This window comes from Oncorhynchus nerka, linkage group LG22 (genome assembly GCF_034236695.1).
Source record: "Oncorhynchus nerka isolate Pitt River linkage group LG22, Oner_Uvic_2.0, whole genome shotgun sequence".
NCBI lineage: Eukaryota > Metazoa > Chordata > Actinopteri > Salmoniformes > Salmonidae > Oncorhynchus > Oncorhynchus nerka.
This window is the reverse complement of record NC_088417.1, coordinates 44,435,839-44,463,218: the sequence shown is the minus strand read 5'-3', so window position 1 is coordinate 44,463,218 and position 27,380 is coordinate 44,435,839. Positions and strand designations below refer to the sequence as shown.

At 39.8% G+C, this 27,380-nt stretch overlaps 3 protein-coding genes across 5 annotated transcripts in view; 1 reads left to right on the top strand and 2 right to left on the bottom strand.

The window, feature by feature from the left end:
• The window catches only part of LOC115104535 (uncharacterized), a 30,888-nt gene extending 26,589 nt beyond the window's left edge, over positions 1-4,299 (top strand). Inside the window, exon 7 of the mRNA XM_065006805.1 lies at positions 2-4,299. Coding sequence (XP_064862877.1) covers positions 2-359 — 358 coding nt within the window. The 3' untranslated portion in view covers positions 360-4,299. The remainder of the gene's footprint in view (position 1) is intronic.
• A 1,514-nt stretch (positions 4,300-5,813) lies between these two features.
• LOC115105239 (vesicle transport protein SEC20-like) lies at positions 5,814-10,498 on the bottom strand. Its single transcript, XM_029627011.2, has 6 exons — positions 10,389-10,498; positions 10,056-10,148; positions 9,867-9,958; positions 9,664-9,768; positions 9,309-9,427; positions 5,814-6,541 (listed from the first exon to the last, which is right to left on the bottom strand). Exons 1-6 carry the CDS (start codon positions 10,470-10,472, stop codon positions 6,345-6,347), a joined length of 690 nt encoding a protein of 229 aa, XP_029482871.1. The 5' UTR covers positions 10,473-10,498; the 3' UTR covers positions 5,814-6,344.
• Positions 10,499-19,192: 8,694 nt separating this feature from the next.
• Positions 19,193-27,380, bottom strand: part of LOC115105238 (CREB3 regulatory factor-like) — a 30,690-nt gene continuing 22,502 nt past the window's right edge. For all 3 annotated transcript variants that reach the window (XM_029627008.2, XM_029627009.2, XM_029627010.2), the window contains exon 9: positions 19,193-27,155. In XM_029627008.2, the coding sequence (XP_029482868.1) occupies positions 27,037-27,155 (119 nt within the window). In that variant the 3' untranslated portion in view covers positions 19,193-27,036. The remainder of the gene's footprint in view (positions 27,156-27,380) is intronic.

Genomic DNA, 27,380 nt, shown 5'->3' with positions numbered 1-27,380 from the left:
GGACTCATGTGGAGCTGGTGAACATCCTGCTGGGTTGTGGTGAGGAGGTGAGGACAGCCATAGCACAGAGAGTGAGGATGCAGTGTGAGCAGAACTGGGGGGCCCTGTGTGACAGCCTGAGCCCGTGCTCCCTCGGTCGCTCAGATGACCCCCAACACATCACCGTCCCTCCCGCCTCTCTGCATCCTGCTGGACAGCTCTTCCTCCCAGACATTGAACAGGAGAAACCTAAGACTGGCCAGCTAGACAGGGGCTCCCTCCACCCCTCTGTGAGTCTCAGTCAGGAGCCCCTGGACAACGCCACAGACCTTGGGCTCGCTGTGGCCAGTCAACCACCCAATACCGCCATCCAGGGGTGAAACGCTGAGTACAATGTCTTTAGCTTGTTGACACACAACATAGCTGCCCCTAACCCCTTTTCACCCTCAAGCAGCCCTACTACTGATAACCTCAGTGGTTACAAACAATGACAAAGGATGAGTAATGGTCCTGTACCATGCTCCTCCATTCATACTCTCCTAAATTGTAAAGGTGACAGGGTATGTGTGGTCAAATGTAGATTTGAGGCTATGCACTTGTTTTTCAGTAGTAGTAGTTCCTTTTTGTTTTAATTACAGGTGCAATGTAAAACATTGTATTGTAAAATGGCTTTCATTTGATTCCTTTTAGAAGTAAATGGGTACAGTGGGGCAAAAAAGTATTTAGTCAGCCACCAATTCTGCAAGCTCTCCCACTTAAAAAGATGAGGCCTGTAATTTTCATCATAGGTACGTACACTTCAACTATGACAGGCAAAATGAGAAAAAAAATCCAGAAAATCACATTGTAGGATTTTTTTATTAATTTATTTGCAAATTATGGTGGAAAATAAGTATTTGGTCAATAACAAAAGTTTCTCAATACTTTGTTATATACCCTTTGTTGGCAATGACCGAGGTCAAATGTTTTCTTTAAGTCTTCACAAGGTTCTCACACTGTTGCTGGTATTTTGGCCCATTCCTCCATGCAGATCTCCTTTGGAGCAGTGATGTTTTGGGGCTGTTGCTGGGCAACACGGACTTTCAACTCCCTCCAAAGACTTTCTATGGGGTTGAGATCTGGAGACTGGCTAGGCCACTCCAGGACCTTGAAATGCTTCTTACGAAGCCACTCCTTCGTTGTCCGGGCGGTGTGTTTGGGATCATTGTCATGCTGAAAGACCCAGCCACGTTTCTTCTTCAATGCCCTTGCTGATGGAAGGTTTTCACTCAAAATCTCATGATACATGGCCCCATTCATTCTTTCCTTTACACGGATCAGTCGTCCTGGTCCCTTTGCAGAAAAACAGCCCCAAAGCATGTTTCCACCCCCATGCTTCACAGTAGGTATGGTGTTCTTTGGATGCAACTCCGCATTCTTTGTCCTCCAAACACGACGAGTTGAGTTACCAAAAAGTTTTGGTTTCATCTGACCATATGACATTCTCCCAATCTTCTTCTGGATCATCCAAATGCTCTCTAGCAAACTTCAAACGGGCCTTGCATGTACCGTAATTGCTGGACTATTAAGCGCACCCGAATATAAACCGCACCCACTGAATTATTTAAAAAATATGTATTTTGTACATCAATAAGCCGCACATGTCTATAAGCCGCAGGTGCCTACCGGTACATTGAAACAAATGAACTTTACACAGCCTTTAAACGAAACACGGCTTGTAACAAAAATTAAACAGTAGCCTTCTAGTAAAGTCATTGGTCACTATCTTCTCCTGTGCACTGAAACCACTGAAGTCATCTCCTTCGGTGTCGGCGTTGAATAGCCTCAGAATTGCTTCATCCGATGTTGGATCGTTTTCATTGTCGCTCTCGTCACTTTCAGCCGGAGGAAAATACCCCGCTGAGCTCATGCTGCCCCTTCAACACGCAGCAGTCCAGCCTTTCGAAACCTGTTGATGATAGTGGATTTTTTGGCAATGCTCCACGCTGTCAGGACCCACTGGCAGACTTGACCATAAGTTGCTCTTCGCATGCGGTCCGTTTTAGTGAAGGATTTCTCCCCACTTGTCATCCAAGCCTCTCACTGAACACGGAGCGCCACCTTAAATGCACGATTTACACTGATGTCGAGTGGCTGCAAATACTTTGGGCCATCTGCTTTTCTTACCTCTGAAAGGTTTGTCTTTTTGCACTGAGTCAGTTCCTCACGCTGCTGTTTACAAAGTCTTATAATCGACTCATTAAGGCCAAGCTCCCATGCAGCAGCTCTATTTCCTTTTCCAACAGCCAGATCGATCACCTTCAACTTGAAAGCTGCATCATATGCATTTCTCCGTGTCTGCCATGATGAGGGTGACAAAATTACCGTAATCAGAATGATGGGAAGTTTGAGCGCGCTCCATTTACGTCACATTATGTGATGGTGCTCAGTTTGGCGGCATGAATCTTGTGAAAGCGGGAAATCATTTTGACCCCACGGGGTGAGATCTTGCGTGGAGCCCCAGATCGAGGGAGGTTATCAGTGGTCTTGTATGTCTTCCATTTCCTAATAATTGCTCCCACAGTTGATTTCTTCAAACCAAGCTGCTTACCTATTGCAGATTCAGTCTTCCCAGCCTGGTGCAGGTCTACAATTTTGTTTCTGGTGTCCTTTGACAGCTCTTTGGTCTTGGCCATAGTGGAGTTTGGAGTGTGACTGTTTGAGGTTGTGGACAGGTGTCCTTTATACTGATAACAAGTTCAAACAGGTGCCATTTAATATAGGTAACGAGTGGAGGACAGAGGAGCTTCTTAAAGAACAGGTCTGAGAGCCAGAATTCTTGCTTGTTTGTAGGTGACCAAATACTTATTTTCCACCATAATTTGCAAATAAATTCATTAAAAATCCTACAATGTGATTTTCTGGATTATTTTTCTCATTTTGTCTGTCATAGAAGTGTACCTATGATAAATTACAGGCCTCATCTTTTTAAGTGGGAGAATTTGCACAATTGGTGGCTGACTAAATACTTTTTTGCCCCACTGTATATACAATTTACAGTATGAACATTTTATATAGGTTCAGTGAAGATGTACAAGTGCTTGTCATAGCAAGGACTCTTGCAGAAGGTTGGATGTTTTCAATTTCTTAATTGTGGCTGTAATGTAGTTTTAGCTGGACACTAACTTGGTACACACAATGTATTGAGACCATGAGCTATTGCTTTTGAGATACTATGATGTTTCTTAAAAGTACATTTCCTAATATACTTAAACACCCACATTTTGGATGTCTGACTCCAGGTCATAGATTTCAAGGTATCCAGAAGATGAGGTAAATATAATTTAAGTAAACTGTCCCTTTGATACTACGCTTTACATTCTATAAAATAGGTAATACTGCGTTAGCTCGACCCATTTATACTGTCACTACTGAAAAACATTTGTATAGAGATTAGTGCTTTTGCAAGTTCAATGTTTCTGTGGAAACATTTTTCTACTTTTTATTTGCAGCACAAAGATGAACCGCACAAGGATTATTTTAATTTGTATGTCTAAAACAGGTTTACCTTCCCTTTCAACTCAGTAATTGCACATCAACTCCACAAGGGAAGTCTATCTCTGGTACATGATTACAAGGAACAAGTGGCCTACCACAATCAGGAACGTTTGTAACAACTCTGCAACATGGTTATGTATATTCACTCAAAGACAAACCTCAGGTCTCGTAACAAAACGAAACCCATTTCCTGGTTAAAATATTATGGGCCTTGGACTATTCTCACAGAGGTCTTTGATAATACGTATGTATCAAATAGGGTCTACTGCAATGTATTTTTCAACTACAAAGTGTTTGTCACAGGATGACTACAGTGTCTTATCAGAACATTTTGCCACTGACGGTTCAACATTTTACTAGCTAGCTACTGTACATCAAATGCTTGTTCTAACTTCATTAGTACTCCAATGAACCTACCTCACACCATGCCAGCTCTAGAGATGTTTCATCATGGACACATTGAACTGGTATGAATACAACTCTGCTATCTCACACGTTTTTACATGCATTTTGTACAGGTTGGTTTATATGATAGTACTGACAACTTCTGTGTCAGTATTTTCACCTAATTGTAATCAAATGAATGACTATTCACTTTTACCTATTGGAAAATGAAGGTCTGTACTTAAAGACAACTGACTTCTTATGAAGTTTGTTTGTACTCTGATTCAATGTCTTTTTATTTGTTTCTTAAGCTATGCATACCATTAGGCCTTGATGCAAGCAAAGCATTTTATACATCTCTTTTGTTCTGTACTTTTGGACATTAAACATTTTCACATACTTTGCTATTTTGACCATTTTATTGAAATGTTATAAGCAGTAGAATAAAATGCTACTAGTTTGAGTGTAAATTGTCTAATTGAGACTAGTTGCTTTAAATAACTCAAGTATACAATTTGAAGTGGGCGAAGTCCATTTACGACTGCGCAAAAGTTGTGTCAATTACATCGTAATCCCAGAGGAAGGCGAAGGGAGAGGGCAGACTCCGCTCAAATGTCAGTGTGAAAATAAAGCGTTAATGCGATTGTGAAATTAGACAAGCCATTTCCAAAGATCTCGATAATGACGACAGGCCTCAATCAATGCCGTAACAATGTAAATATATTCCCACAAAGGCGGGACATTCTAGCCAACCTAAACATTGCAAAATTTAGTCATTAAACCTCACATAGCGAATTATAGAGATTTATTTTGACATACTCCCATTGACCTCCATAAAATTGATTTTATTTCAATCCACTTCACTGGAACGTCTTCAGGATCGGTGGATACCCTGAGGTACAGATGAGGTTGTAACGAATTTCCCAGGACAGACATCTGATATTGTCAGAAAGCTTAAGAATTTAATCTAACTGCACTGTCTATTACAGTGAAAGAATACCATGCTATTATGTACAGTTTTGAACAAATTGGGCACATTTGGGCAGTCTTCGTACAAAATTATGAACAAACGCAATGGTTCATTGCCTAAAACTTCACGTACACTGCCATCTAGTGGCCACCTGGGCTGGAATAATACATTATGGCCTTTATCTTGCATTTCAAAGATGGTACAAAACTGTCTTACATTGATTTGGTAAAATGTTATTCCCCTACGTTCCTTTAACATTTCCTCAAACTTGAGTGTTTTCAAATGATACCAAGAAAATGCATACCCCAATCTTACTGTCTGTAGCAAGGATGTCATTTCGGGTGCAAAAACGGTCTGCTCCTTAAGACAATGAACTGGCAAATCTGGCCATAATACATTGGTTGCTTACTGCCATCTACTGGTAATATGTAGAACATATATTGGAGGAATCCAAAATGGACAGACTAGAAGTCGTATTAGAGAGATCTTTCCGCTACCTAGCAATAAAAGACACGAACTATTTGTTTATTCAATAGTTTTTCAACTTCAAACTCAATTTCCTACACTAATGAAAAGAACTTACCAGAAAGTGGAGCAAGCAGAGCGATGAGCAAGCAGAGCGAGACGGGACAGGCAGATCAGGATTGCTATGTTTCCATAAGTGGATGAATTGGTCTAATTTACCATGTATGGTAAAGCCTCAACCCTTAGCTACCTCTTCCAAAAAAAAGTGAAATAATTGACCACATTTTGTGACTAACAGCACCAGCGATTAAAACTTTACAGTAGACTTAATTGAGCGAGGAGTCAAATTGGAAAACCCGCACGCTCGGCTTCAATTGGGTCATAATTCAAAAATGTATTCTCAAATTACACACACGCAGTCTCCTTTGGTGCGTTTAGCCATATGTAATGATCTCTATCCAAAAACCATTGGCAGACATTACGTCCAAACTTTATTATACTGTTTCAGATGTACAATAACCATTGTCATTTCCTCGTATGTACTAACACCAGGGTGTATATTTGAGGTATACTATACAGTAAGAATAAGGTAATGGAATAAAAAATCATTCCTGCCAGTAAAGATACTCAACGAGATGTTGCATGCACGAAGTAAACACAAAGTGGATCAATTTCCGCAAGGCTAAACTTCTCTGTTTTCGTCCTGTAGCTTCCATTTCGTAGCAGCGTGAAGCGCACCTGTGCACATGCTCAAGATACTCTGAGAGCAGTCCTTTCATCACGCTCATCTCAACATCTGCGGTGAGTTTACCATTAAAGGTCATTCCTCTGTGGTATAGATAATGCATGTCAGACAGTTTTGAAGATGTAAAATGGCCATGCACAAGGCTGTAGTAGGGCAAGAAAGACATTGAAAGGTTCGAAATGCAGCATGACTGCAGTGACATTACAGATGTCGTTTTGGGGAGTAATATCAAAGGACAAAACTGGCAATTGCTTACAATTTCCTCTAAATGAATGGGAACAGCCTTTTTTTCAAAATGTACAAGACAGTAGCTAAAAACAAAGCTACTGCTAGAAAGATTAGTAGTTTGTCAGTCAATTCTCGTCGATTATACTTCGAGATCAGTTTCCTTCCCAAATGTATGGTTCCTGTCATGGATTTGAACTCTTCATCCGTTTCCAGGACTGTTCTTGAAGATGTAGCTATATAAGAGGACAAGTACTGTATGAGTGAATGTGCATTTCTACAAAACATGACTACTGTAAAATTTCAAAAATAGCTTGGGCGTTTATTTGCTCAAATCACTGAACACAACAGGCGCTTATGAGCCAGGCGTCTATTTCCTTAACGGACACAGCTTTTGCTCATTTGCATAGTTAATTCCAGCATATTAATACATTTCCTGCAGTAATGTGTTGTTTATTTATTTTTTATTCATTCATCCACCTCTTCGGAGGACATCTTTATTTTTACAGCTTTTCTGCGACATACATTTTATATACATGGTACTTTTATATAAAGCAATCACATAATACATCAACTCTTTAATCCCACCGTTTAGGCAGTCTCCGCCCATCAACATAGACCTCGTTTGGTTTCCCTGTGCCATATATTTTCAAATTGTGCTGTGATGTTCTACATGAATTTTGAACCTTTCTACTTCCCACAATAAATTGGGTGAATTTTGGCCCATTCCTCCTGACAGAGCTGGAGTAATTCTTTGTCCTCCAAACACGACAAGTTGAGTTTTTACCAAAAAGTTATATTTTGGTTTCATCTAACATTCTCCCAATCTTCTTCTGGATCATCCAAATGCTCTCTAGCAAACTTCAGACGGGCCTGGACATATACTGGCTTAAGCAGGAGGACACGTCTGGCACTGCAGGATTTGAGTCCCTGGCGGTGTAATGTGTTACTGATGGTAGGCTTTGTTACTTTGGTCCCAGCTCTCTGCAGGTCATTCACTAGGTCCCCCCGTGTGGTTCTGGGATTTTTGCTCACCGTTCTTGTGATCATTTTGACCCCACGGGGTGAGATCTTGCGTGGAGCCCCAGATCGAGGGAGATTATCAGTGGTCTTGTATGTCTTCCATTTCCTAATAATTGCTCCCACAGTTGATTTCTTCAAACCAAGCTGCTTACCTATTGCAGATGCAGTCTTCCCAGCCTGGTGCAGGTCTACAATTTTGTTTCTGGTGTCCTTTGACAGCTCTTTGGTCTTGGCCATAGTGGAGTTTGTAGTGTGACTGTTTGAGGTTGTGGACAGGTGTCTTTTATACTGATAACAAGTTCAAACAGGTGCCATTAATACAGGTAACGAGTGGAGGACAGAGGAGCCTCTTAAAGAACAGGTCTGTGAGAGCCAGAAATCTTGCTTGTTTGTAGGTGACCAAATACTTATTTTCCACCATAATTTGCAAATAAATTCATTAAAAATCCTACAATGTGATTTTCTGGATTCTTTTCTCATTTTGTCTGTCATAGTTGAAGTGTACCTATGATGAAAATTACAGGCCTCTCTCATATTTTTAAGTGGGAGAACTTGCACAATTGGTGGCTGACTAAATACTTTTTTAACCCACTGTATGTTTCAACTGTGCTACGATGCTTCACAGAAGTACTAAACCTTTCTATTCTCATAGCTTCTCATTTTTTGCTGAAATAATAATAATATTATTGACTGACTGACTTTTCAAATCACACAGTATTGCTATCTGCAGCATTAGTTCTAGGCAAATGTTGCAATTCTTCAGCCATTCTTAGACCTGTGACCAAAAACGAGCTACATATGGACAGTACCAAAATAAATAAATGATATAACATTCTATTATTTTTTTAAATGTTGTATAATCATTTAAATTGAAAAATGTGAAGTTTTGAATCTGCCGTTGTTTTGCGTGTCAATTCATAAACCATGTGCCATGGAATAGGTACATCGAAAAACTCTTCCCAACTATTTTGCAATTTATATGGCACAGCTGTCAATGTTTTGGTCCTTAAAATAAATTGGTATATGTTTTTTATTTATCACAATTTTCTTTAACCATTTATGGTCTTTAATGCAGGGCCGACAGACAAGTTCCTTACTTTTTGGGTAAAGCAGACATTTCCATATGTCTGTGTTAGCTGCATGTGACCTAACTCCACCAGTCCTATTTATGATATAATTTACAACAAAATATTTATTTAATTTATCGAAAAATAAGTTATTTTTATCAGTTAGTATGTTTGAGTTTAACCACAATATTTGTTGTAATATTTGTTCAGTTTTTTTCAGGTGGATTAAACTAAAATTGCAACCAACTTTTAAGGCTTGTTTAAAAAAGAACTATATTTTGGAGATGATTCCGTTTTCAAACGACCGAAAGTGAGCAGTTGTAATCTGAATAAAGGGAAAAGGGCAATTCTTGAACATGGGGTGAGACATTCCTACCAATTTACTAGAGAACCATTACTGATTTAAATATTACTTTTGTATGACTGATACCTTTTAGTGAGAGGTCTAATGCTTTAATAATTTCTGCCCCACAAATTCATATTCGTGATATAAATTGGCTCTTTTAATTTTGTCTGGCTTGCCATTCCAAATAAAATTGGCGACTATTTGAGACTCAGCGTTTAATTAAAGTTTTACAGTAATTTATCATAGCTTAATAAGAGAGTGGCTTGCATGAATTAGAATAGGTGCTGGAAATGCAAAGTGTTCTAGCCTAATGGACGAAGTCTGTAACCACCCAGGGACACTGAGGACAGTATGCCAAAGGGACTAGGCTATGTGAATGTGTTCTCACTTTCCAGCCATTTTTGTATTGCATTATTTGTATTATAGTGTATTGATTGTGTATTTTGTATGCTAACTTTTTTAAAATGTGAATGGACAAAGTTATCGTATCTTATATTTGTCTTCAAGCACTAACCACTGGCACCCATTTTGTGACTGTTCTCCCTTCCTGAATGAGTAGTCTCTTACCCAGAGTGCCGATGGTCTCCTCACTCTGAGACACCGACTGGGCCATCATACGACTGATGCTCATCAGGCTCTCTGTGATGTCACCAGACGTCTGGACCAGACTCTCCTTAGTTGCTTTCCTGAGAACACACACACACAGAGAGGGGATGACACACTAGAACTAAATTCAATGCAATCTCAACTTTCTGTCCCTGTCACCCTGTTAGAGGGGGTATCTTTTAGCCTGTACATTAGGGTGTGTTGAAAATAGGATTTTTCAGGCTGTGAAGAATAATGATTGTAGGAATAAGAAACTGGACATAGAGCATTAATAAAATAGCTAATGGCTGTGCCTGATGAGAAGAGCACGACTCACCGCTGTCTCACAGTAGAGTCTCCACCATTCAGAAGTTGATCTTTCTCAAGGTTGTCAATGGACAGTTTACATGCCAAGTTTGCCTTCCTCCAAGCTGTCTGGTTACTGTAGATGGAAATAATATGAAAATATTCAGTCAGGGAATTCCAAAAGGTGTGAGGTCAATGGCATGTTAAATAGGAATCTGGATCCCAATCTCTCACCTCAGATTCTGTCTGCGATGACTCTCTGTCTCACTCAGGATGGCTTGTTTGTCTGTCTCTCTGTCTTGTTCCTTAGCCATTTGTTCCATATTCTGTGAATGTAATGTATAGTTCAGATTAGTTTTTCCTAGCTCTCTAATCACAATAAATGCGATCTAAAAATAAATTAGCATTGATTTACATAACTACCTGGATTCTCAGTCGCAGTTGATTTAATTTCTCTTTTACTTTGGAGTTGAAATCCATCAGCACACTTTGTGGCCCCGGACATTCTCTAATGTCCTAATCAAGAGAATATACATTTATGTAACTGTCCATTCAATATAATACACATTCGTGAAACTAGCTATATTGCATCGCTTGCTCTCCGCAATTAGCTAGTTAGCTAGCCAGCCAAAATGAACTAGGCTAGATTAGACAGCTGGACAAATGTACACCATCTTGGCTCACAACCGCATATTGAAATGACACAAGGTAAACCTAATAAATAAAATAAGTTAAAAGTTGTTAAGATGGATGTACCTGAATGAGAGCTTTAATTTCGAGATCATATTTGATTATTTCTTGTCCACAAATACGGACGTGGACATCCTGGGAAGACGCCATTTCTGTTGTTGTTGTACGGCAAAACCACTAATCCAAAAAGCGCGCAATACTTGAAGCGCGTTGTTTTATGAAAACGTTGACCGTGTTCATTCACTATGAATCGGACACATCTAATAAATAATATATAGCATAATATAGTGCATAGCCAATATATGAAAATGTGCTTATTTGAGTGATCACAAATAACGTTAGCAAACTAGACACAGATATCCTATTAAAATTGTTCTTTTGGCCAGTGTTTTAGGTAGGGTACTCCCATGTAATTAGCCTATCTTTGGCGTCATCCTAAGCCAACTACTGACACTGTCGTTTCAACAAACGTTTTCAGCAGCCTCGCGTGTCTTTATTAACATACTTGGCTCTCACAACAACAAATGATTTACATGATACATATTTACCCGACCTGCAAACACTGACAGTAATGCTGTGTTCAAAACAACTGGGAATTCAGAAAAATAGATCAAGATCATGTCGTACAGTACCAGTCAAAAACTTGGGCACGCCTACTCATTCAAGAGTTTTTCTTTATTTTTACTATTTTCGAGATTGTAGAATAATAGTGACGACATCAACACTATGAAATAACACATATGGAATCATGTAGTAACAGAAAAGTAATTAAACAAATCAGAATATATTTTTATATTTGAGATTATTAAAAGTAGCCACCCTTTGCCCTGATGACAGCTTTGCACACTCTTAGCATTCTCTCAACCAGCTTCACCTGGAATGCTTTTCGAATAGTCTTGAAGGAGTTCCCTTCAAGATGTGGAGATGATCCGTTCACCTACTCTGCATCTCACAAAGACATGGCGGTTGGAACCAAAAATCTCAAATTTGAAATGCATTCCAGGTGACTACCTCATGAAGCTGGTTGAGAGAATGCCAAGAGTGTGCAAAGCTGTCAAGGCAAAGGGTGGCTACTTTTAATAATCTCAAATATAAAAGTATATTCTGATTTGTTTAGTTACTTTTCTGTTACTACTGTACTTGATTCCATATGTGTTATGTCATAGTTTTGATGTCTTCACTATTATTCTACAATGTAGAAAATAGTCAAAATAAAGAATAACTCTTGCTTGAGTAGGTGTGTCCAAACTTTTGGCTGGTACTGAAAGTGATGTTCCAGTCGGAGCTCTAGAAAGAGTCCTGAGTTTGAATTCCGAGTTGGATGACCGTTCAAAACGATTTTTTCCATTTGGAGCTTTTTTTATTCCCGAGTTCCCAGTTTTGAAAGAAAGGAAGTCGGAGATTTCCCAGTTCCGAGTAGTTATGAATGTGCCATAAAGCTAGTAAAGCTGCGACATTATACTTACGTCGCTGTTTGTTAACCCTAAGCTTTTTTCTAGTTAGCTTGCTGGCTAGCGAGATAAATTAATCTCGATCTAATTCGCTAGTTTTAGATATGCCGCATAACTACTTCCAGTCTTTGCCTAAGCTTGAACGGTCTAGGTATTTAGAAAAGTTGATTCTTGTTCACTTGCCTATATGTCCTTTCAACTTGCCTGAGACCAGCTGTGCAGACAACCCTACCAAATGGCCCAAAGAAGCCTATGTCAATATCTACACCTACTTCAAATCAAATTGTATTAGTCACGTACACATATTAAGCTGATGTTATTGCAGGTCTAGCGAAATGATTGTGTTTCTAGCTACAACAATGCAGTAGTATCTAACAAGTCACAACAATACACACAAATCAAGGTAAAATAATAAAATGAAGAAATACATCAATATTAGGACGAGCAATGTCGGAGTGGCATTGACTATAATACAGTAGAATACGGTATATTCATGTGCAATTAGTTAAACAGTATGTAAACATTATTAAAGTGACCAGTGATTCCATGTCTATGTACATAGGGCAGCAGCCTCAAAGGTGCATGGATGAGTAACCAGGTGGTAGCCGGCTAGTGACAGTGACTAAATTCAGGGCAGGGTACTGGGTGGAGGCTGGATAGTGATGGCTATTTAAGAGTCTGATGACCTTGAGATAAAAGCTGTTTTTCAGTCTCTCGGTCCCAGTACTCTGACCTGTACTGACCTCGCCTTCTGGATGATAGCGGGATGAACGGCCCTTGGCTCAGGTGGTTGATTTCCTTAATGATCTTTTTGGCCTTCCTGTGACATCGGGAGCTGTAGGTGTCCTAGAGGAAAGGCAGTGTGCCAACGGTAATGCTTTGGGCAGACCGCACCACCCTCTGGAGAGCCCTGCGGATGCAGGTGGTGCATTTGCCATACCAGGTCGGGCTGACAGGATGCTCTCAATGGTGTATCTGTAAAAGTGTGGAAGGGTCTTAGGGACCAAGCCACATTTCTTCAGCCTCCTAAGGTTGAAGAGGCGCTGTTGCACCTTCTTCACCACGCTGTGAGGGTGGAACATTTCAGATTGTCAGTGATATGTACACCGAGGAACATGAAGCTTTTCACCTTCACCAATGCAGTCCTGTCGATGTTGAGTGTATTTCATTTCTACAGGGACAGTGCACATGAATCAATGTTTCAGTAAAAGTGCTGGTTTTAGCCAGCCGGCTAATTTTCAACCGCAGTCTCTGGGCAGGTTCTTAAAAACAATTACAATATAGACAATCATTGAGCAGTGAGCACACGCAAAGCAACATAGGACAAGCAAGACGTAGCACACAGACAGAGCAACATAGAACAAAAAGCAGCAAGACAAACTCCCACTTGTTGTTGATTCTTCACAAAAAAATACAGTTTTATATCTTTATGTTTGAAGCCTGAAATCTGGCCAAAGGTCGCAAAGTTCAAGGGGGCCGAATACTTTCGCAAGGCACTGTACATTTGAAGTACAGTTTTGCTACCTCTGCAGTCAAACAATTTCGTATAAATCGGAAATTAGTTAGGTTGAATTTGGGTATTTGAATTACCTTTTCACATGCTTTTTAAACGAGAGGTTGGAATCAAGTATGATGCCAAGTTACTTAAAATCAGATACCACCTGGAGCTTCTCCCCTGACACATAGACATCTGGCTCAGTAGCATCTGTTGCCCTCTTTGTGAAGAACATGCAAACAGTTTTTTTTCACATTGAGATGCAAACACGAGTCACTGAGCCACTTTGTAACCTGGACCATTACAGTAGTGAGTTCTTGTGCAGCTTGTTGTTTGCTCTTTGCATGCACATATATCACTGTATCATCTGCATACATTTGAACTTCAGACCCAGTACAGACAGAAGGCAGATCATTAATGTACAGGCTGAACAGGAGGGGCCCCAGTATTGACCCTTGGGGCACGCCCACATCATAGCTAAGAGTGGGCGACAGCTCATTACTCACTCTGACACACTGAGTTCTGCCTTCAAGGTATGATTTCTTCCATCTCAAGGCATCGTGGGAAAAGTTGATTTTGTGATGAGAATCTCATGGTTAACAATATCAAAAGCCTTCCTTAGGTCCAAAACACAGCCCCAACAACGCCCCCTTTGTCTATCTTGGACTTCACATTTTCCAGAAGAAAGCAGTTGGCTTTTTCTGTGGAGTGTTTCACTCTGAAGCCAAGCTGCATGGAGTGTAATGTGAAGGGGCTGTTGTTGAGGTGGGCAATCAGCTGTTCTGATACACACTTTTCAACAACCTTTGACACCACAGGTAGTATACTAATGGGCCTGTACTCACGTCAGCAGGGTTGCCTGATTTAAAGATGGCCGTTATTATGGCCAACTTCCATACCCTTGGAAACACTCCGAGACCAATAGATGTGTTGGTGACCTTAGTAATGGGGTCAATGAGTGACTCTTTGTAGTTTTTAAGAAAGGTAGAGTCCAGCCCAAACACATCTTTGACTTTAGAGTTCTTTAGTGAGCTAATCACCTTGTTCACCTTTGACTCAGAAACCTCCCTTATGATGAAGACAGTTTGAGCGTCTGAGCTGAGCTAGCACTGAGCCCAAGAAACCAGGAGGGGTTCTGTGTCAGTACCCTGACAGTTAATAAAGTAGGAATTGAAGGCTAGTGCTATTTCGACTGCATCCTGTGTAAGATTGTTATTCCCCATGATGTCTAGTCTTTTTGCAGTGTTACTGTGGTCTTTCCCTGTTAACTTTTTTAGATTCCCCAGATCAATTTATAATTTCCCTTCACCAATTATGTTAATAAAAAAGTTTGCCTTGGCCAGTCTGATTTTTTTCATCACCTTATTTCTCAACATGGTAAACCTACGTCTGTCATGCTCTAATTTGGATCTTAGGGCTATTTTTAGAGCATAATCTCGTTCTTTCCATCCCATGTGGATGGGGGCGTGCTCCCTCTGCTGTCTCCTGAAGTCCACGATCAGCTCCTTCATTTTGTTGACGTTGAGGGGGAGGTTATTTTCCTGGCACCACTTAACCAAGGAACCTCACCTCCTCCCTATAGGCTGTCTCGTCAGTGTTGGTAATTAGGCCTACTACTGTTGTGTCATCTGCAAACTTGATGATTGAGTTGCAAGCGCGCGTGGCTTCACAGTTATTGGATAACAGGGAGTACAGGAGGGGGCTGAGCACGCACCCTGGGGGGCCCCTGTGGTACCCTAAGCTTAATGATGAGCTTGGAGGGTACTACAGTGTTGAAGGCTGAGCTATAGTCAATGAACAGCCTTCTTACACTACTGTTCAAAAGTTTGGGGTCACTTAGAAATGTCCTTGTTTTTGAAAGAAAAACACACTTTTTGTCCATTAAAATAACATAAAATTGATCAGAAATACAGTGTACATATTGTTAATGTTGTAAATGACTATTGTAGCTGGAAACTGACTATTTTGTTAATGGAATATCTACATAGGCGTACGGAGGCCATTATCAGCAACTATCACTCCTGTGTTAGCCTTTTAAAATGATCAACTTGGATTAGCTAATTGATCATTAGAAAACCCTTTTGCAATTATGTTAGCACAGTTAAACTGTTGTTCTGATTAAAGAAGCAATAAAACTGTCCTTTAGACTAGTTGAGTATCTGGAGCGTCGTCATTTGTGGGTTCGATTTACAGGCTCAAAATGGCCAGAAACAAAGCCTTTCTTCTGAAACTCGTCAGTCTATTCTTGTTCTGAGAAATTAAGGCTATTCCATGCGAGAAATTGCCAAGGAACTGATGATCTCGTACAACGCTGTAGAAAGAGGAGTGGGAGGCCCCGGTGCACAACTGAGCAAGAGGACAAGTACATTAGAGTGTCTACTTTGAGAAACCGACACCTCACAAGTTCTCAACTGGCAGCTTCATTAAATAGTACCCACAAAACACCAGTCTCAACGACTGGTGTTTTTTGTTAAAGAAGCAATAAAACTGACCTTCTTTAGACTAGTTGAGTATGTGGCCAATATCAACAGTGAAGAGGCGACTCCGGGATTTTTTATTTATTTTTTTATTTTACCTTTATTTAACCAGGCAAGTCAATTAAGAACAAATTCTTATTTTCAATGACGGCCTGGGAACAGTGGGTTAACTGCCTGTTCAGGGGCAGAACGACAGATTTGTACCTTGTCAGCTCGGGGGTTTGAACTCGCAACCTTCCGGTTACTAGTCCAACGCTCTAACCACTAGGCAGAGTTGCAAAGAAAACTACTTATTTCAGACTGGCCAGATACTCAACAAGTCTAAAGGTCAGTTTTATTGCTTCTTTAACAACAACATCATAACTGCCATCGATAAGAGACATTACTGTGCGGCCGTATTCATCGACTTGGCCAAGGCTTTCGACTCTGTCAATCACCACATTCCTATCGGCAGACTCAACAGCCTTGGTTTCTCAAATGACTGCCTCGCCTGTTTCACCAACTACTTCTCTGATGGAGTTCAGTGTGTCAAATCGGAGGGCCTGTTGTCCGGACCTCTGGCAGTCTCTATGGGTTGCCACAGGGTTCAACTCTTGAGCCGACTCTCTTCTCTGTATACATCAATGATGTCGCTCTTGCTGCTGGTGATTCTCTGATCCACCTCTACGCAGACGACACCATTCTGTATACCTCTGGCCCTTCTTTGGACACTGTGTTAACTAATCTCCAGACGAGCTTCAATGCCACACAACTCTCCTTACGTGGCCTTCAACTGCTCTTAAATGCAAGTAAAACTAAATGCATGCTCTTCAACCGATCACTGCCCACACCTACCTGCCCGTCCAGTATCACTATTCTGGACGGTTCTGACTTAGAATATGTTACAAATACCTAGGTGTCTGGTTAGACTGTAAACTCTCCTTCCAGACTGACATTAAGCATCTCCAATCCAAAACTAAATCTAGAATTGGCTTCCTATTTCGCAAAAAAGCATCCTTCACTCATGCTGCCAAACATACCCTCGTAAGAACTGACCATCCTACCGATCCTTGACTTCTGCGATGTCATTTACAAAATAACCTCCAACACTCTACTCAACAAACTGGATGCAGTCTATCACAGTGCCATCCGTTTTGTCACCAAAGCCCCATATACTACCCACCACTACGACCTGTACACTCTCGTTGGCTGGCCCTCGCTTCATATTCATGGCCAAACCCACTGGCTCCAGGTCATCTACAAGTCTCTGCTAGGTAAAGCCCCGCCTTATCTCAGCTCACTGGTCACCATGCACGCGCTCCAGCAGGTATATCTCACTGGTCACCCCCAAAGCCAATTCTTCCTTTGGCCGCCTTTCCTTCCAGTTCTCTGCTGCCAATGACTGGAAAGAACAGCAAAAATCACTGAAGCTGGAGACTCATATCTCCTTCACTAGCTTTAAGCACCAGCTGTCAGAGCAGCTCACAGATCACTGCACCTGTACATAGCCCATCTATAAATAGCCCATCCAACTACCTCATCCCCATACTGTATTTATTTATCTTGCTCCTATGCACCCCAGTATCTCTACTTGCACATTCGTCTTCTGCACATCTACCATTCCAGTGTTTAATTGCTATATTGTAATTACTTCTCCACCATGGCCGATCCCTTATCCTAACTCATTTGCACATACTGTATTTAGACTTTTTCCACTGTACGTTTGTTTATTCCTTGTGTAACTCTGTTGTTGTATGTGTCAAACTGCTTGTCTTTATCTTGGCCAGGTCGCAGTTACAAATGAGAACTTGTTCAACTAGCCTACCTGGTTCAATAAAGGTGAAATAAAAATAAAAAAATATTTTAAAAAGTGTTAGCTAGCCACTCACAGTGAATTAAGTGCTTGAAATGTATCGAGTAACCAGTACCCACAGATTTCCATCAATGGCAGCGTATAGCCTGAAACCATGAGAGGTTCGTCTAACCGGGTCATTGGTCAGTTGATGAAACTTGATTTGGTGGTCTATAAAAGCAGGGTTAGTTAGCTAACGTTTGCGATCTGAAGAAAGTAATTTGGGATCGGCTTGTTGGCTGACGTAGCTACATTCCATGCGACAGTCTCGGTTCATGCTAATATTTTTACATTTAGAATCAGTGTTTTTAGGTATGATGTAATTTGTAATTTAAGACATGGAAATGTTAAAAATGACTAACCAAGCATATCCAAAATGTTTATAGACTAAAAGTAAGAATACAGCCGTTGTCTGGTTGAGTGAAGTAGGCAATTTAACATGGGAGTAAGGAGAGTACCCCACGTCTGTACCCTACTCGGGGCCGTGGTCACGTTAAGCCACGCCTCATCATATATCTATGTAATTCCATGAAATAAGAAATTCATTGAAAATTTAGAGTTGTAGTAAGTTGACCACAAATCAAGTCTAATACAATTACCCAAGTCAGTGGTTCCCAAGCTGTGAGGCGCGCCCCCTAGGAAACTAAGTCCGGCTTCAAAACGTACTCTTGAAAGTTTAATAGTAGAATGCACAAGGTGCAATTTTTACATTGGGTAGTGCATCATCAGTTCCTCGTCATGTTAGTCATTGTATACCTTAGAGAGCTATTTATAACTTGTCAGACATGTCCAGATCAACTAGCCCACAACAGCTAACTTTTTTTTGAATGTAGGTTTTTGTCACTCTTATCAAATTAATACACATTAGACATGGAAAAATTTAAAGAATTGCTAGAAAAGTAGCTTTAAAACTGCAACAGTTTCTTTCCACCCACCCCAGCAAGATCTGAGATGATACTGGCATTCATCCAAGACAAGAAATATGGAAAATAAATATACAGGAGGCAACATAACAGTTAGTGGCAGAAAAAGGAAATGTGAATCACAATGCAAAGTGAAGCTGCCAGGCTATTTTAACTCATTTGTCAGTACAGTAGGTCAGTCAGCCCACAGAACTAGAATGTGATTATATTTCTATGATTCGGCCTCTAACATCAATGCTTATGCAATAACATCTTATGGCAGCTGTCTGGACTAAATCTCAACTATGCAACTATTCATGTAGGTCATGAATGTGCGTCAGTGTCAATCATACAATTAAACTAATAGCCTACACAAATAAAACAATTGTAAAACATGAAGCAAATTGTAGTTTAAAAGTTTTTTAAATTATTTTTTTATTAAAATCAATAGTAGATTTAGACTATCGTGGTTACAAGCAAAACTGGGTTGTGGCTAGATGGAATACAGCTACAGACCCAAAGTGACATGTTCGAGTCGCAATGGGGACAACTGTAGCATTTTCGCTAACCCTTACCGAATTCTCCTGACGTAACGTCACTTCTGTCCGTAGCTGTACTCTAACATAAACCGCAAAACGGTGGTACAAACTCTGAGCAGAATTGGTACCTGTGAGAAAAAGGATTTTAAAAAAGAGGCACAATTACACAAGCAGACCCATTTTCCAATCAATTTTATTTTTTTAAAACTAGGCAAGTCAGTTAAGAACAAATTCTTATTTACAATGACGGCCTCCTGGGGATCACTGCCTTGTTCAGGGGCAGAACAACAGATTTTTTACCTTGTCAGCTCGGGGATTCGATCCAGCAACCTTTCAGTTACTGGCCCAACACTAAATACTAGGCTACCCTGCCAGTTCACAACTGAACCTAGGCAAAATCACATCTGTACATTTTCAAGGCTTATTATCCATAACAGTTCTCCAACTAATTGTGCCTCCCCAAAAAATAAAAATAAATAAGTGTACGACAAAAGTATAAACCCAGCACAACATTTAAAACATATATGACAACTGTCAAGATAACGTATTTGAACTACAAATATACATTGCTAATAGGATCAAGTTACTATTAGTTTCAGCAAGATATACTTCTGCAGATTTTCTTATGAATTTTACCAAGAGATCTATTATAGAGAATTTAGCAATGACATACAGCCTTCCTACTGTGACAAATATTCTACACTTGGGGAGTACACACACTACTACATGCTAAATTATCAATTTAAATACCATACAACATCAGAAGCATTACATCAAGGGCAGGAATTGTGTCGTTTTTAGAATGGGTTTTAAATAGAACTCATCGAGAGTTGTAAGGATTTTCAAAAATAATTTGGAGTTAACCTTACAAAAACCACAAATAAATTTTAGGTACATTTCCCTCTCACTCCTTGCATTTGGCAAGTTTGGAAGGAAATGTATATCATTGCAGTGTGAATATGATGTGTTTATGGTGTTTGGAAAGAGGGTTATACCCATTTTCTCAGCGGCATTGGTAATCATTGAATTGGTCTGCATGCATCACATGCAGGAGTACATACCTCAACACGTCAGTGCAGGGATGAGAGATCTCTGCCCAGCAGCCCTAGCGACTCTAACCGATCTCTATGCCTTTCCTGAAGTAAAAATAATCCTATTAAAAAGCACCACCACCGGCCAATCCACTTCAATCAAATTCAAACATGGTCGTCAGTGACCATTACTGAGGACAAGGCCTTTATTGGCACTGATACCTCAGTGGCTAGTGCAGGTCTTAAAGCAAATCAGTCACTGTTTTAGAGAAGTTCTCTGGGAACTGGTAAAGAGTTGCAACGCTCCCAAGCAGCGTGCAAACATGGCAACAGGAGCCGAGTGGCAGCTCTTGAGTGAGCTCAAGTACGTCTGAGATTCAGCACCATGGCTGGTGAGTGGTAACTCCTATCAGCTGTTTGCATTGTTTGTTTAAAACTCCAATTAGTGCTCCCTTCAACCTTCGGTGATATAAAGGGAACTGTGCGGTGGCACCACTTTGGAGAAATCAAGGAAACTGATTATGTGCAGAGGCCCACCACTTCAAGATTATCATCGCTTTAAGTGTTATACAGGGGTTGCCATGTTTAAAACCTTGCCTACCTTGGTCTCTAGTGAAAAATATTTATGCAGTTTCCTGGAGCTCCATGGTTAATATAGATCTAAAGTTGAACAATGCAAACCTCGGTGTGTCATTAAGAGTTATTTCAAACCGTATTTGTTCATTGAAGAACGGCTGCTAAAGGCCACCTGCTTGTATGCGCCACTGATCCAGGTAAAGTGCAACCCAGCCGTTTGTGGAACAGTAGAAAATGATGAACAGAGGCACACAATTATCTTGATAATTTGTGGAGGGGACACAATAGGTTAGAAAAGGTTGGACATCGTCTTTGCAAAGCAGATCTACCGGTTCTATATAAAAAAATAAATCGTTGGTGGACGCTCTGGGTCTGCTAAATGGATTTCAGCAAGAATGTATAGCTCGCTGCAGTATCATGAATATCTAAAATAATTTCTGTAGGTAAAGTAATTTCTTTAGGTTAAAAGTAAATATAATAAATGGTATGGCAAGTCGGAAAGTACAAAAGGCACCAAAAAAAAAAAGAAAATCTACAAATTCAAACATGTGCAACAACTTACAGATTTAAAGCATAAATACCAAAGCAATAAAAGGTTCACAGAAATAAGGACGACAAAGTTCCTTTGACTCATGATTGCAGCACTCTTTGGATAGTCTCTCTCACCCAGTGTTACACTAGGATATTTTGGAGTATGAACACATCCGTATATTGAATTGAATCCCTCGAAGGAAGACTACATTCAACTTATAAGAAAACTGTCCGAGGCAAAGCAGCAACAATTTTCATAAGTACATGAGATCACCACTCTACATTGTTAAAACACCAGACAGAGTAAATGTCAGAATTCTTCGCATCGTGGGCAGAAAGATAGTAAATCTTGTATCCATACAAAACTTCCAAGACTTTGAAGGGTGTAGATCAAGTTTGGATTATTTTATTTTTTTGTAAGGCACCTGGTTTAGCAGGCATTGTATTAAAAATAATGTTTGACATTTTGTAAAACCAAGTGCAATGTGGGTATGCTTCTGTTTGTACTATTTGTTGTCATAACAGTGGGTAAGCAACGGAAAATAGTTTGGTCTGAATATATTGATCAACATCCAAAACAAAAATCTCTTTGCGCTCATTCTTTTATGTTGAAATATCTTCAATAAAGTCCTTGAGACATACAAAATCCTTAAACTCAGGGTGAAGATGCACCCATTGCTAGTAAATTAGTAAATGTTTTACCAATAAACAACTACATTAGATGAATGAGCATCGTGCATGAAAATCTCACTCCCTATGAAATATTCGCTGCGTGTATTTATCAAACAATATATTACATAAAAATGGTTATACTACATATAAAGCATAGAACCTTGGAGTATGAGGATTTCTACAAGCAATAGGGGAAGTTGCGCAAGTTATGACATGAAATGAGGCTTTTCAAAAATGCTTCTGCAATGCTTAAGCATTGAAGAAAATTTCAAATACAGCCCACGACAATTTGCTAGAAAAAAAGTGTTGAATTTCTATAGACACTGTGGGTGTAGGGGGAAAAGGTATATGTAATGGCAGAATGCATTTTACAGGGTCCTTTATAATGACAGGTTAAAACAAAAACACAAAAGCATTCCACTGGTTAGATAAGATGGAAAGAAGAACATGTCAATTTAGCAGTGTTCAACGAGACGGGCCGTTCTCCGTTACACACGCCTGGCTCCTCCATTTCAGAGGGAATACCTCCACTCAACCCCCCACCTGCCTTTCACCACTAGGAACAACTCCATAGGGTTATGGAAATGTCTTTGTAGAACGTCAAATAAAATGCTCTGCTCAGACACGAGACAGCTGAAAACTAAAGAAACACCGTCTTACGAGTAAGACCTGCATAGTGCACCATTTTAAGAACATTGTCATCACACACTACAAACCACTACATACAAAAAGCAAGCCAAAATCATATCAGGAATTGAACAAAAAAAAAAGGAGGGAAAAAAAAGGGGACAAGACACGCTTGCCGCCTCCTCTCTAGTCTACTGTAGCCATTTGGAACAAATCGAGTACGGTCACTTTCGCATTGTGATCTAACTGTTGGGTAACGCTGCCATTAGACATCTATAGACTTAGCAGAAGGTCTAAGACTATAGCATAAGGTTGACTCAAATGTGATCATTTGTTAGCAAATAAAATGTAATGTATCATAAACGATAATATTTTTCATACATTAAACATTTAGGAATTACCAACCATAGATGACCAGCAGCATGGTAAAACCCAGGTTGGATCAAAACTATAAAGCAAAATCATTTCCCTTTTGAAAAATACATTTGTGTATGTTTACACATGTTAAGAGTATAAAGAAAAGCAAATCTAGGAAAAATATTTCTACTTACAAGTCCATTGGCCGTTGACTATTCTTATCCATCGCACCATTTTGTTTTACATTGACTCTCCATTAACGCACACAATATTATTGAACTGCAGAAATAAAATCGCAACAATTTGGATTACATAAATAGCTTAATTTCTGTTTATATATGTTTGATGTCAATAGAGCAGAAGGAATATTTACTGGCTTTGAATGACAACCACTTCCTTGACTGTTAAAATGCCACAGAGTCTCCTGGCTAGAATGTAAAGTTGCACAGCTTGCGCCCATCATGTTAAATGTGAAAACCTGTGTGGAAACACCCCTGACACTAGAATGAGCTACTCACAGCACTCTTTCTAGATAAGATGTTTTACTAGCATCTTACATAACATCAATTCCCCTAGCTCAACCTCACTTGCCATCAATGATCCCAATGGAGAAGCCATTGTTGATTTGAGCATATCACCAGGTTGGAGTTCTTGGTTGTAGACTGTACAATATTGGCTGATATCGGTTTCCACAGAAACACTGCCGTGCAATTGAACCAACTATTGGCCATCTTACGTGAATGGATGGGTGTTTGAAAAGGCAAAGAGTATCCGGATTACATTTCCACCACAAATTACTTGCCATACAGTACATTGATAGTTTTCCTTCTGAGGCACTCACAAAAGGACATGGGCCTTTGTGAGTACCTCAGTCTCCCCCTCCCCATTAAGTTACAAGTACAAATTACTAAAAAAATTATAACAATATAACTCTGGCAAATGCCCAGAAGAAATGAGTCTACACTGTACATCAACCTGAAGAAAAACCCAAAGCAGAATTTGTTTTTCCATAGGAAATCTCTACTGAAGGCAAATTAATTCATGACGTTAGACTCAGAGTCATTCAAAACATAGGGGCCTTATAACCAAAATGTTGATTGCCCTCTTAAGACTTCCCCAACACACTGTCCTGATCAGGTTACAGAAGTCAAGCACACACTGCAGCATTCAAACAAGGTCGGTTTAGCAGCAAATGGAAGGAATTTTTAAAAACTTTTTGTTTGTATTTTCCTTTTAACAAAGTGCTTTCTTTTTCCATACACGTAATACATAATATACTATACAAATATAATATTTAGAAGATACATTTCAGCTTAATCTATTTACAAAATGAAACACTACAAAAACAAACCATGGATGGTATATAGAGAATCTTGACTACACTAACAAAGTAGAATAAGATATTTTATTAGAAACATAAAGTATCATTCTAGTTTCAGAGAAAGTAGATTTTCTCCCCTTTTAATTAAAATCATGAGTTAATCAGTCCATGGCGTGCAGTGTGGGAGACCTGCTTTGCAGAACAATAACATTGTCCCTCTACAGCAAACGGAAAGGCATGTTCAGATAATGTAAGAACTCAAATAAGATGCTCACTGGATAAAATAAAACATTTTCAATTAAAACATGCCTTTTGTTCAGCATAGGGACAATGGTACTGTTCCGCAGGGAGGGTTTGCAGCTGTGCCAATTTGATTAAATTTAGCCTTAAATCACCACATTCTCTTGGAATTAGAAAACCTAGTCCTTCAAATTGAGAAGATCGACAAGTTGCAGCAGCAAAGAGAGATGCTTGAGCTAAAAGCAATCTCTAAAAAGCTGCGCGTCTCATTTCATCTGGGCTGAGATCGTAACAGGTTAAGACTACAATTGCAAGTACTCAATTGAGAATCCTCATCCATACATTTTCTACCAATCTTCCCCATGACAGTGCAACGGAGCAGCTTTGTGTCAAGAACTGAGGCTGAGGGCACAAAGAAACCATAACGATATCCATGATATTCAACCACTTACTTTCAGAACGCCTAAAAAAAAACTATACCATCTTCACAAAAAACAGAGGAACCCTTCCTTATCTTATGCAGAGTCACACTCCAGAAATGTATCTCTCTCAAATGAAATACCTGCACACCAACAGAAAAAGGTTGAGGCAAATATTACAAAAATATTTTCTTTCTTTGTCACCCCCCCTCCAAAGTTTCTCTGAATGTGAGGATAGACCTTAGAAATGTGTCATGCTTATTAAAACGTATCAATTTGAAAAAGTGGCAATTCATAATAGATAGATGTACTGTATGCATGAATGGACAGTACTATAAATACACAACATAAATCACATCATGTCAATGATGTATGTGTATCCATCTCACCTACATAAATGATACAAGTTATATACCTTTTGGTTATGTGATTGACGTTTTGACAGGTAAAATAAAAAAAAACATCCAAATTGCGCTCCATCCCTTTTCTACTTTGTGCCAAAGCACAATAAAAAGAGGTGGGAGTAGTAACTTCAGGAATCTATCAAAATGTTTCCAAGTAATCTACTTGAGAAGCCAACTGACAGAGCAAGCCTTTTAGAAAATGTTAATGAATGCTTCTTTCAGGACATAAATTGGACCCAAGCGAATTTCACAGTTCAATGAAAATCCCTGACCCTACCACATTTCCTACATTCAATACGGTGTCAGGTAAGCTGTGCAAAACCTTACTTTATCTGGCTAGTCACCGTTTTTGTTGCATGTGTCTTTGGTACAAAAGAAAACAAATCAAAATATAGTGTGCAAATATTTTGAAATTCTATACGAATATTTTTTTTTAAACCCACCCATTCCCAAAGTCCAAGTACCGATAACTAAAGTAAATGTTTGTCAGAGCCATCTTATAATACAATGCACAGACTCTGTGGCATATATCTACATGTTCCATGTTCATATGTACATTCAGAATATTTTTAAAGAGCAGAAATACATTACAAACCCACACCGTGACGTTCCCTGCACCATGTTCTGCTCTCCCTCATTGTAAAATGGTCCACTATCCTTCAACCTCTGGGAGTTTTTGTAATCATCTCACTTTAAATACAAGGCACAATGAATAGTACTCTGATCAAATACAAATACTAACACCCCAAACTAAGGAATTCCGAACTTTTAGCGCTCTCATCCCTACTTCGCAAGAAGCCAAAGGCATTTTCATTTGAAGACACTTCCAAACAAAGTGTATATAGAAAGAGAAAATTGATTGTTGTAATCACATCATCTAGCTTATAGTCGAGACGATTTAGGATCTTAGCCTTCTGCTCAAGTCCATTTGAAATATCTTCTCAGCTGCAGAAACACAGGAACAGAAACAATCAGGCTAAATCGCAAACCAACCTTCCTCACTGCATTCATGTCCTAAATGTGTAACCCCCAAACATTTACTTTTTTAAAAAAAGAATCATTCCCTCAAAATATACTATTTCTTTCCTTAATATTAGTAGTATTTCAGGTGCTTCTGTGTTTTTGTTGTCTTATGATGTGGTTTGCAGGTTGACATGTATAGGGTTACATTTTCTCCTCCTATGTAAATACCGTGGTACAAGAATGGGAAAACAGACAACTGGCATCAATAGGTATTAGGTGTTCCTAACAGTATACACTATGGAATACACAGTGGCTGTTCTTCACTGGGAACACAGTTCAGTAAGGTGGCATAATAACAAGGCAGCTGATTAAAAGGACATGGGATTGACAGGAGAATATTTATATTGAAGATCTCCTGTCGGCTCACTAAATAGAACTGCATCCTGTGTTGGCGTTCCCACTCTGGTACGCAGACATGAAACGGGTCGTTTGAACGCTACAGGAAATGGCTACAGCTAGAACTGATGATCATTCTGTTTTGCTTCACTTCTCAACATAAAACATTTCAAGAGTTATCGTTTCATATATTGGCTTTGAAATCGCAACGCTGTGGCTCGTGAAGGTCACTAGCCACTTGCAACAAATGGCAAGTAACAGACTACTAAGTGCAGAGATAGCTACTAGTTTCATTTCTGTACATGCGCATTGTGTGAATACATACATGTGAAGCTATGGTATATGTATGTCTTCCCACTCAGCATTGGGAATGAGTTTCCGGATGGAATGGACATGCAGAGGGTGTGCCGTTACAGTGTGGGACAAGAATGGTGCGGGATGGCTTGGAGTGTGCCATCACCAGGCCTCTCTACAGGGCCTGTCTACACTCTAGATGTGGGTACGCGCAGCCCGACCAGACCTCCGGTGGGATCCCCCTTGCCAGTGTTCTCCAGGATCTGGTTCACAAAGTCTGAAGTCTCCCCGGCAACTGGCGACTTCACTGCAGAAAGAAACGTTTATAGTGTGCTGGTTATTTAGCTGCTTTTAACAGCCATTGTTAAAACTGTGTTTGGGCTCAAAACTCTCTGCAATCTTGATCAAATGCTGACTCCCCAAAATATACTCAATAAGCTCAGGTTAGCTAAGGACGAGAGAGTGTCTGCCTCATTTCATGGCCATTTCCTGAAGACAACCTACTGCACACTATATTTATGTTGCTACTTAC